The sequence below is a fragment of the Sitophilus oryzae genome, unplaced genomic scaffold, assembly GCF_002938485.1.
Source record: "Sitophilus oryzae breed Bouriz unplaced genomic scaffold, Soryzae_2.0 scaffold_1974_pilon_pilon, whole genome shotgun sequence".
NCBI classification, from domain to species: Eukaryota; Metazoa; Arthropoda; class Insecta; order Coleoptera; family Curculionidae; genus Sitophilus; species Sitophilus oryzae.
The window spans coordinates 2,246,443-2,258,837 of record NW_022146695.1 but is presented as its reverse complement, the minus strand read 5'-3'; the positions used below and the strand labels follow the sequence as shown (position 1 = coordinate 2,258,837).

Below are 12,395 nucleotides of genomic sequence, written 5' to 3'. Positions count from 1 at the left end.
AGTGATTAAGGTGTTTCCCCATTTTCCCCACAGAATCTGCATTCGCCGTTGTTTCTCAGTTTCAGCCTACTGAGGTGTTCGTTGAAGATACAGTGTCCTGTTAGAAACCCCGTGAAAATCCGAGGATTGTTTTTAATTAAATCAAGGAAAACCTTTGATTTTTCTCGGTCGTAAGTTCTGAGGAACTATTTCGAGTATCTTAGACCGTTGGAGGACACCCATTCCAAGTTACGGATGGAGTCTTCCAGATTCTTCAGTTCCGCTTTCAGTTGGTTCCCGTTTGGAAAACAGAACGGTTCTAGTCCAGTTAGTGGAGTGTTCGCTCCTTTTCTAGCTAGATTATTTGCTTTTTCATTGCTTTCTATCCTTTGGTGAGCAGGCATCCAGAGTAGGAGGACTTTATTTTCTTTGCCTAATTTGTTGAGCTTCTCTAGGTATTCTTTGACCAACTCCGAATTGATGGTTACTGAGTTGATCGCGTTTAGTGCTGCTTGACTATCGCATATGAAAAATATCTGTATTTGTACTCACTATATGTCTTTCCTTCTGTTTTTTTTAATTGTGGTACTATAAAAACTATAAATAATTAAAGTAAAAAAGTAAGGTTATGTTCTCATATTTCTCATATAGAAACTTCATTCAGTCATAAAACGGGTACGAAATCTGTAAATGTGAGTCACATCTGTTTCTTAAAAGTTTCGCAAAATTTGTGACACTAAGATCTTTATTGTTATAGCTTATGTAGCGAAACCATATTTGGGAAAAATGTTTCGAAACAAAAAGCGATTTTATGTTACGAAACATCTGTATCAAAAATGTGACGAAACTGTTTCGCAATGTTTCTCAGCAGAGATTTTGTTTCGATTTTGTGTCTAAAAATGCTACTTGGGAATTCAGTTATTGTAGTTAGTGTATATCGATATTATTATCTGATAGTCAAGCAGCGTTAAAGGCGATCAACTCAGTATCAATCAATTCGAAATTGGTCAAAGAATGCATAGAGAAGCTGAATAAATTAGGCAAAGAAAACAAAGTCCTCCTACACTGGGTGCCTGCTCACCAAGGGATAGAAGGCAATGAAAAAGCAAATAATCTAGCTAGGAAAGGAGCGAACACTCCACTAACTGGACCAGAACCGTTCTGCTTTCCAAGTGGTAACCAACTCAAGGCGGAACTCAAGAACTTGGAAGATTCCATCCGCAACCTGGAATGGAAATCTTGCAATGGTCTAAGACACTCGAAGAAGTTTCTGAGGGCTTATGATCAAGAAAAATCACAGATCTTCCTGGGTCTGAGTAAGAACAATCTTCGGATTGTCACGGGGTTTTTATCAGGACACTGTCTCCTCAATGAACACCTCAGTAGATTGAAACTAAGAAGAAACGGCGAATGCAGATTCTGTGGGGAAGATGGTGAAACACCAGTACACCTCATCACTGAGTGCGCCGAGACGACAACCATTCGTGCCATGAATTTTGGTACGACTGATATTGGAGATGGAGAACTACCCTCTATAAAACCGTCCCAGATACTGGCTTTTGTCAAAGCCCTGGGACTGTATGATGAGTTATGATTCAAGAAAGGGGGACATAATGGATCTGTAAGGTCGAAGTGATTAACCCCCCTCCCACTCATTCTAAATTCTAAAAAAAAAATTCTAGTGTATATCGAAGCATCTCTTCAACAACTTTGTTATAAAAATGATCATCTACTTAATAAATTAACTATCAGGCAATGACCCAGCTACGCTAAACACCGGTTCCTGATGAATCATCGAAGTTAAGCGACGTTAGACGATACGAGTAGACGGACAGGTGAACGTCTGAAAAATGTCGTGCTGTTGTTCCATGAGAAGAGTGTAAAGTCTATTGACACATACTGTTCACATTCAGGCCGGTTGAGATCGGATATCTCGTGAGTAAGAGTCAATTTGGACACTCACCACGTCCATAGGCCATTGGCAATGATGTAGCAGAGGACCGAGGTTCGGATTCCGCGTAAACAAAGTAGACTCCGTCCAGATTAGTCTTGGCAGCAAATAGGAAACGTTAACTCAACATTTATTTTACTTTAATTACCAATCTATGTTTTTCATGGATTTTTTTCTAAAGAATAATTCAAATTTAAAATATCTCTAAAGCTTTTCACGCTCGTGTAGACTTGTATTTATAGTCTAGTCCCACATCAGCACTTGTCTGACAGGGAGCAATATAGAAAGTATCCCTTCGGGGCGCCAAAAAGGACACTATCCGAGGATAAAAGGATAGGCAACCGAGTGTTCTCTTCGAGCTCTTAACCTAATTAATACTTACGGGTTTATTGTCTGCCGATCCTAATAGGGGCGAGTGAGCCTGGAACAAAAAAAGTTTGGTTAGATACTCTTTTATTAAATGGAAGCAAAAAAACATTAATTACATTATAATTCAAATTCAGGAGTCCTTGAAACCTTGAATTGAAAACACTGCGTAAATCGAAACTGCATATATGGACACAAACAGTTTCAAACTATACAGGGTGAGTCTGAAATAAGTGCAAATATTTTTAGGGGTGGTATATTTCGACCTCAAAAACACGTCTATGTGATTTTTTCATACAAAAAAATTTAAAAACTTGTATTTTTAGAAAAGAAGGAACATAAAATATTCAGTAAAATTTTCTTTAATAAGGAACAAAAAACTAAAATAGTTGTAATAAATAAAAAAAAATATTGTTTTTGGTTAACTAACTGCCCTACATTCTACATATTTTTAAGGTTCTTTAATAGCTGTATTTCTATTGTTTGTATTTCATCTGGCAACACTGTACTTGTCACACATGACTTGGAAAATTGTCACGCCTTATGGGAATGCATCCCAAGAAACGATAGGTCAATTTGAATATTTTCTTTTATTCCTTTTTGGGTTGGCATTCAATCTCAGGTTGGCTTTATGGTCGGTTTAGTTTTGTACCGGAAAAGTCAGACGACGTGCCTTTTCATGAAAAATCTCTTCTAGTTCGATTTTCCAAATATAACAAGACAGAGCAATTCTTGGTTATTATTTAAAAAATATACCGGGTGTTTTTGAAAAGTGGCACCCCATAACTTTTATATTTTTCACTCGATTTTTAGATAAAACAACGAGATTTGGTATGTTAGTATATGACATAAATTAGGATTGATTTACATATTCAATTGCTTTCGGTCACTTCCTCTTTCACCGGAAATGACTACAAATGTTGATTTTTAAATGTTATATTTTTACTTTATTTGATAGAAAATGGCATTCTGAATAAAATGACATATCACATATCAACTTTTGACATCTTTACGTAAAAAATAGCATTTTAAATTGCAATCGAGTGTGCCATGGCTGTGATGATTTTAAAGTTACTATTAAAAAATAATGTAAATTGTTGATTTTAATGTTTAATAGAATTAATTTTAGGATATAATCTCGGGTATAACAAAAGAGCCTTGGGTTTTAGTAGCTAGTCTAGAGAAAAAGAAAGCAGAAATGTGCCACTGTTGCCAATTCCACCGGAAAATTATATTAATTATTTTTACGACAAAAAATGTCAGAAGCTCCCTGAAGCAAGATATTTCCCTGAATTCTTTTGTTCAGTTCTTTTTTAATTTTATTCCTGTTAATGCATAGGTGCGAATTAGGTAAAGCCAGCGCCTACTGTCGTTGACAAGATGACAAATGAGGGAAACCTTAGCATTTTCGTTGATAATACTTCATAATTTATTATGGTTTGGGGATGGGAAAAATGCAATATCGATATCATTGTTATATATAGCTCTGTATTAAACTTAAAAATAAAAGTTGGCAGTATTATTTTTAGAAAAAAGTGAGAGTTCACATAGATTGTGGAAATGTTCCTCATATTTCCTGGAATTACCAAGGGATTTCCTCTCAGATTTACTATACAGGGTGAGTCTTAAATATGTGCAAATATTTTCAGGACTGGTAGATCTCGATAAAAAAATATAAAGTATATTTTCGCCTTGCCGTTTTGTTAAATAAGTTCAAAATAGCCGCCATACTTATTTTACTTCAAAAACTTGAAAACTTAAAATTTTAATTTTTTATTATTCCTCCCCTTTAAATTTAATCTACTACCTATGTATGTTGCTATATTATCAAGATATAGTTTTTCAAAAAAAAAAAATCAATAGAATAAACACAATATTTTCAATTTTTCTTTCAGGAAAAAACTCATCGACGGGTTTATGGGGTCTAAATATACCTACAACCTCTAAAAACATTTAATATAGTAATAAAAAGTTTATTTCTATATACGCGGTGTTTTCAATGTACGTAACCTCCGCGTAAAACGAGGGACCCTTTTTATATTCCTCACATTTATGGAATAATCTAGAGTTCTCTCTAAAGGTTAAACCGATTGTTAAACACTCTGTAAGTATACGAAAGGATTTTTCGTGCAACATTTCAATTTTTAACAGCGACCCGACATGCGACATTCCAATATTTGCCAGATTCTTTCGTAAACGCCCTCTAGATCCGGCAAATCTTATCCACGGCAAATTCTCGGGCCAATCCGCGGTAATTGAATTCCTAATCCGACGACCCGGCACCAGATGTCTCCGGGGATGATTCTGGTCTGATTGCTTAGGCGCCAACACTTCGAAATGGTGTTATTTCGCTGTTTCTATTTCGTGGTTTTTTTCTGGGAAGTGAAAACAGCCATGAATAATGAAATACGACCGAAAATCCGAGCATGTTTTGTAAAGATTTAAATAATAATAAGTTGAAAGATGTAGTAAAGTTTTGATTTTTCCGTTATTTTCAGGCGTTTCTACATTATTCTGATGTTCCCTAACTACTATTGGTAACTGTCACCACATCTTCTTAAGGTGCCGACGAGGGTGCCGTGCAGATTCCTGCATAGGCGTTCGTATTTTTCTTTCTCGTCAGATGGTTTTATTAGTTTCAGCCACTGGTAACGCTTGGAAGTCTTTTATGTCTCTTCAGTGAACACATTAGTAGATTGAAGGTAAAAAACAACGACGAATGGAGATTCTGTGGAGAAAATGGGGAAACACCAGAACACCTCATCACTGAGTGCACCAAGATGACAACCATTCAGGCTATCAATTTTGGTACGACTGATATTGGAGATCAAGAACTAACCTCGGAACTAACCTCTGTAAAATCGTCTCAGATACAGGCTTTTGTCAAAGCCTTGAGTTATAAATATAGAAAGAGGGACACCTCGGAGGACAGAATGTGATCTATAAGGTCGTGATTACACCCATTCGGGCAAGTTTTTGGTCCGCTAAAATGTTCTTAGGAAAATTATAATTTCGAGAATTTTTCCATTAGGGCAATTTTCGTTTCGTTGTTTTGCTTTCGATCAATTTTTCTTCGGCCATTTATTCTCGAACAATATTTTGCATACACGATACAGCTATGTGCAGAGTCTAGCTCATTCTAACAATGGTTTTTGGCAAAAAAACAGACTCAAAATCACACTGTAAAAGAGAGCTGCTGCCATGATAGAAGTTTTATTTTGTCCCAAGCAACCATCAGAAAATAATTAGGTAGCATTTTCATAACTTAAAACAAAAGGACCTATCTTAAATTCCATCTTTCTTGTAGTATACCAATTGATATAACAAAGAACCCTATCTCAACATATGTACGTCTCTTCGTCATAACGAACAATTGTAGTATTTGAGATGGGGTAAATTTTTAAACGAATATAAAATGAAAAAGGTACAATATTGAGATGCGCAAATTCGCTATGTTAAAATATGACCCATTGGGCATATCATGACGTTGATATCTCAAAATCGCCAAAAATCGAGATACGCCTTTTCGTCATAAAGCCGACGATATGGTAATTCAGTTGCCATGGTAACTAAGCAATACCTAAATTTTCGTTTAAAAGCTGTCAAGTTTTGTAGTAAAGTGAATATTTACCATTTTAATTGGTTAAAAACGAGGTTAAAAGCAGTGATGTGAAATTTTCACATTATACAGGGTGGTCCGAACTGTATTCCAAAAGATTTAAACTCAAAATATTGACGTCACTTCAGAAATTATTCAGAAAAAACCGAAATAAAAATGAAACTTCTGCACCCTAGGTATATCTCCGAAACTAAGCATTTTTGGACATACATTTATACGAACTTTTTTACTTACTTTTATCTGCAGAATATGCTGCCGAAGTTTCCGGAATACAGTTCGGACCACCCTGTATTTTGATTAAAACAATCCTTAAAATTATCAAGGTCATCAAAATGGTTTTAATTTTGAACTTCCAATCTTCTTTATTTTGTCCCTAATTCCTTTATAGTAAGAAATGCAGAGCAAAGCAGTTTCTCAATGGTTTTCTGGCATGCTCGATATTCTTTGATTGTCGATTTTCTTGAAAATTGGTCAATTACATCCGTGGGATACCTATTTTGCTGGTGAAGAATTTTAATTTATACCTCTTAAATAATAAATTAATTAATTTTATACATTACTTGTGTTTATAGTATTCTTCAGTATAAGGATCCAAAAAAATTCGTCATAATATGTTAAATCAGCAGAATATTTTGTTTTCTAACTTTTTAATTTAGTTTTACGAGACTTAAAAGCAAAAAGAAAGCTACTACGCGTAGCTATGTGTTTTGTTTTATTAATATACCGTAATTGTACATTCTTCCTTTTGTAAAATAGAAAACCGTAGAAAACTGCATATCGCTGCAACTCGGGCTGGCATTAACCTAGCTACTCGTTTCATTTAAATTTTTATTTTTTCGTTTACGTCTCAACCCTTTTATGTTCGACTGGCGAGCAGATCTTTGACATAAAATTAGCATAATTTTCCAATAAACAGGTTCTGCTGTTTAATTTTCCACCATTTTTGCTTCGACAAAGCGCCGTAATGAGAAAATATATTCGTATTGTGTTATTAAAACATACATGGCCGAATCATTATCATTTGTTGTATTTAAGGGTAAGCTATTAGTGTTGAGGTTTATGATAATTTGTGAATGCTTTAAAAACAGTTCTTGCAGCTTCGACAACTTTAAGAAGTGTTTTAAGCAAATCAAAACATCAAAATACCACAGACATTGACGCTACGAACATGTGGACGCTCCTTATCAGTGGCCTGAAGAAGCCAGTTAATTTGAATTGTTATGAAGATTTTATTTCTAATAACTAATAACCAATCTGAGACCCTGTCTGTGAGGTTGAGTGTGATCGGGTACAAATTAATACAGGGTGAGTCTTAAATAAGTGCAAAATTTTCAGGGCTGGTAGATCTCCGTAAAAAGAATCATATTTTCTCTTTACCATTTTTCAGATAAGTCCAAAATAACCGAGTTATTTAAGTTTTTGAAAAAATTTTGAGAGCCACCGGATTTTTTTCTGTATTTGCATCTCTTTTAGTGCCATAACCATAGAGTAAAACCGTAACTATGATAATATCAGAGATTAAGAAATTATACCGTGGGAAAATTTGCGGTGAACAGACAGTTCTAAAAAGTTTTCGAAAAATATACAGGGAAATTTAAAAGAAAATGCACGATTTTCAACATCTTTTTTTGCAAAAAAAAACTCAGACGTCTTCCTGGAGTCTTTAACTTTAACTAAATCACTGAGAAGAAGATAAAATAATGGTCGTACGTTTTTTATATTGTTTTTCTTTACGCTTTGCATAAAAATACCAAATAATATATTGATTTTAAATTTTTACTTTTGTATAATGGAGGTTCAAAGTCCTGATATAATTTGACACAAAATTCTAATTGCTACTGGTAGAGGCCTGGCTGGGGCCCTGCCTGGAGTTGAGGAAATAAATATAGATATAAGGAGTAAATATATAGATATATCATTATCTGTTGAATTCGTTAATATAGGTACATATAATTCGTTCTACTTAACATGTTATCATAGTTTGTTACAAAATATAGTAGGCTTGATAGTCGATATGCAAACAAAAAAAAATTAAAATATACAGGTAGGTAGCTTCATAATATACCGGGTGCGTCTCAAAAGTGGCTTACCCCTAGGTACTTATAACTTTTTTATTTTTTCAGATAAAAAAACGAGATTTGGTATGTTAGTATGGCATAAATTAGGATTGATTAGCGTATTCAATTGTTTTTGGTCGCTTCCTGTTCCACCGGAAATGACTGCAATTTTTGATTTTTAAATGGCACCCTCGGTATATTTTTACTTTATTCGATAGAAAATGACACTCTGAATAGAATGACATATCATATACCAACTTATGACATTTTCACTTAAAAAAATCGTATTATAAATTTCAATCTAGAGTGCCATGGCTGTGTTAAAAACACGAATTTTTAATCAAGAAGCCTTGGAAAATTAGATTTGATAGTCTAATGTTTTTCGTGTCTTGTCCTGGCAGGTTAAAAAAAGCCCAAATCATATTTTTTACCATATCTCAATTTTTCCAATCATTAGCATATTTGGAAGAAGCATTCTTTTACGAATAATTTGGTACCACACACTTGGTATTTCGAGTCAAATTGTCGTTATGAACCGCATGTTACAATTTCAAATAAACCATATGCGAAAGTGTCTAAAGTTGACATATTATGATATATCAATTTCTTCAACGTTGTTTCTATTAAATATAAAGTAAAAAAATGCGGAGGGTGTCATTTAAAAATCAAAAGTTGGAGTCACTTCCGGTGAAACAGAAAGTGACCGAAAACAATTGAATACGTCAATCAATCCTAATTTATATCGTATACTAACATACCAAATCTTGTTTTTTATCTGAGTTATAGGGGTGAGCCTCTTTTGAGACGCACCCGGTATAGCATAAAACACCGACAAAAATATATTTCAATACCTATCTATTAAATAAAAATCTTCCCCTAAAATATACCTTCTCAAAGGCTAATACTCTCCCCAAAAGGGGGACCTCCGTCACAGGTAATACCAATGAACTGCCCCCCTTAACCCATAAATATCCTTACACCACCACCTTGCAAAGAGAAAAAAAGCCCTAAAGAGAATATATACGAGGCCGTTCTTTGAGCTTACAGTCCCACTTCCTAACCCTACATTTTTTCAGAACAAAACGTAAATCTTTTGAGGTAATTTCTCGGTCTTGATCGAAAAATAAAAGAGATATATAGTTTGTCCAGCGAGAGAATAAATATAATCAAGATTTTCAGGTAGCACTTGACAGCCGCTACCATGTCCTGTTAAGAGACCTGTTATAATCCGAAGTTTCTGATGCAGTTTCTGTTTCTCCAGTGGATGGTCTGTTTTTCCCTGATCCAAACCTGTCACTGTCAAATTCTTTCCCCGGACAGACTATATATAAAGAAAAGAATAGGAAACAGTGCAGTCGCGCGTGACCATTATATAAAACAGTTAACAATGCTATTGTTTGACAAACAAAAACAGTTATTATTGTTATTAAAGTAGTTTAATAAATAATTTTACGAGGTTTTGATATCCGCAACCTTAAGGCGCTCACAAAAAATGGGTTATATAATATTTTGTTCCTTTACAATAATAAAAATAAATTCTTTTAATAGAAATCAAGTTTAATGAACTGGTTATACGTGATTAAACAGCTTTACTATTTCTGTATTCCTAAAACTTTATTGGAAAAAATTGTTTAATTTTTTTTCGCAATTTCTAACCAGCTTTTTCTAGATTACTTAATAGGACTCAAAAACTGATGGCCAGTCAAATATTACTGTGATTATAAAAAAGTCCCCATCTGTCTATGTACAGGGTGGGTCAAATTCGACGCTTTTAAATGGAAACACCCTTTTATATAGGAGATAGACAAAAACTAATATTGGTGTCTGGAGCTCATTTTTTGTCAAAAACATGATGGTGAAAACCGCATATCGATATCTGTTACCGTTCCGGAGTTCCGGGGTGTTTTTCAAAAATATGCATTTTTAACAAATCGCTGTAACATTTTTGCTATGGAAAATTTTGTAATTTTATGAAAATATTTCCAAAGCACCTAGCACGTAGAATTTAATGATTTAAGTATAATTTTTTTAAAATTAATAACTTAAGAATTATCAACAGAAAATTTGATTTTTTATATGGGACACCCTGTATATTTGTAATTTATTGAAAATAATTTAAAATTACCTTTCCAAAAATATAACACATTTGATATTTTGCTCGATTCCTCTTCGAGATATAGAGTATAGGTATAAAAATTCGCCCGCTGTAAATAAGTAGGCTTTGAATGGCACAAGCTGCAATGCAAAAACATTCTAGCTGTGAGCATCAAGTAAAACCAAAATAATATTTGCTATGAGAGATGCAGAATTTTATAACAATTTAAAATATATTTGACCAACATCAACACATTTAAACTATATCTGATAACAATAAAAATAAATAGCAAACCAAGACATGAGATTTTGCTACAGGTGTTCGGCATATCGACCGTCTTGTGTTATGGACATACGGGGCCGTTTTTGAACATTTCTCGCGGAATTCATTAACTCAGTAGGTGTGAAAGATATCCTCTCATAACTGCTAAGTATTTCTAATTCTTGTCTAGATTATACGGAAGAATAAGGAACCTTTATTGTCCCGCAAATATATCCATAGGAATAGATCCATGGACACTAAGTCAGGCGGCCTCGACGGCCAACGGCTGGGATCTTGGTTAGCTATTGAATTATTCTTGGAATTGGCTGCAAAAATTTGCTGATAACTTCGTTCTGAAGCGGTGCGTCGTCTTGCTGGAAAAATATGTTTTCGAGTTCCATTAAGAGCATATCATCAATAAGGGGTCCAAAGCCTACTAGTTAAAAGTGGCAAACTTTTAAAAATTCTGTATTTCGAAGAGGATTATAACAAAATATCAAGCGTGCTATATTTTTGGAAAGGTAATTTTAAATTCTTTTCAGTTAATTAAAAATATAGTAGGTGTCCCAAATAAAAAATTAATTTTTCTGTTGATAACTCTTAAATTATTAATTCTAAAAAAAATATACTTAAACCATTAAATTCTACGTAAAAAGGTGCTTTGGAAATGTTTTCATAGAAATACAAAATTTTCCATAGCAAAAAAGTTACAGCGATTTGTTAAGAATGCACATTTTTGAAAAACACCCCGTAACTCCGAAACGGTAACAGATATCGATATGCGGTTTTCACCATAATGTTTTTGATGAAAATTGAGCTCCAGACACCGATATTAGTTTTCGTCTATCTCCTATAGAAAAGGGCGTTTCCATTTAAAAGCGTCGAATTTGACCCACCCTGTACATAGTAGGAAAACAAAATTATGTTATTTTGGCGTAAGTATGTTTGAAACACCCTGCAGAATAATTTGAAAAAGTAAGTACATCATGAAAAAGTAATTTGGACATCACGTTCTCATCAAGGTGTATCTTTTCTCGATAGTTTTTCTCAATAGCTTTACTTTTATTGGAGATATTTGCTTTTGAAGAAAACAACACCGATTTACAGCAATTTTAGTGTTAAAAGCTCGATTAAAAGCATGCTTTTGCTTTTGGTCCTGATAGAGGTATTTTTTCATTGTGTTTCTTTAAAAATTCACCCATTATTAGTTAATAAGGAATATATGACACAACAAAAAGCCATTTAAGAAGAATACAGTCGTTTAAAATTCGTCAACAATTGATTCCGGTCTATTAGTATTCTATTAGGCCCCTGACATAAAAAAGAATAAAAATGGTCAGACACTTCCGGCCTTTAGATACCAGCGTCCCAGCGTAGTCTGTGAAAATATTTTTGGCTCTTTTTTATTCATTCTATTTGCGGTTTATGTAATGTAAATCGAGATGTTGTAATCGACACCAGCAAGCTTGAAATAACGAAGCTTGAAAGGTAAAACAATACCTGAATATTATAAAGAATAAAAAAACCGAGAGAAACATAAGATTTTAGCTTACCGTATCCAAGTTGAATATCGACGACACTTTTTTCATAAAACCCTCCTTTTCTTGTTTACTTTTCTTACGCCTACTCGTCATTTTTTCGTGTCCTTTTTAAATCCACCCGTAAAATTAGCTCACAAAACATAACAAACTTTCGTCGAAACAGTCCTATTTTTCATATTATCTGGCTTATTTCACGAATAAATTAAATAACGAAACTACAATAATTTACATTAAATCAGGAAGCAAAATTGTAGGCGTAGCTAGGTGAAAATGATACAAATCAGTATAAATGTCACAGTTTGAGGTTATGTCACGTCACAAATCTCAACAAAACGAAATTTTACTTAATATCACAGCTTTACTTTAGTAAATTATCACAAAAACACGAAATCACGACGAATTATATGTTCTAAACACGAATTAAACCATTCTATGTCCACGTACCACTCCGAGACAGGTTATCCATGGTTCAAATTCACTACAAACTGAATCATTCTCGAACTATTCAAACTTGAGCCGATATTCA

The 12,395-nt window shown here is 33.9% G+C and overlaps 1 protein-coding gene across 11 annotated transcripts in view; it reads right to left on the bottom strand.

Moving 5' to 3' along the window:
• Positions 1–12,395, bottom strand: part of LOC115883641 (disks large 1 tumor suppressor protein) — a 1,010,644-nt gene that overhangs the window by 117,869 nt on the left and 880,380 nt on the right. For all 11 annotated transcript variants that reach the window (XM_030902027.1, XM_030902024.1, XM_030902022.1 and 8 more), the window contains one exon: positions 2,313–2,351. In XM_030902027.1, coding sequence (XP_030757887.1) covers positions 2,313–2,351 — 39 coding nt within the window. The remainder of the gene's footprint in view (positions 1–2,312; positions 2,352–12,395) is intronic.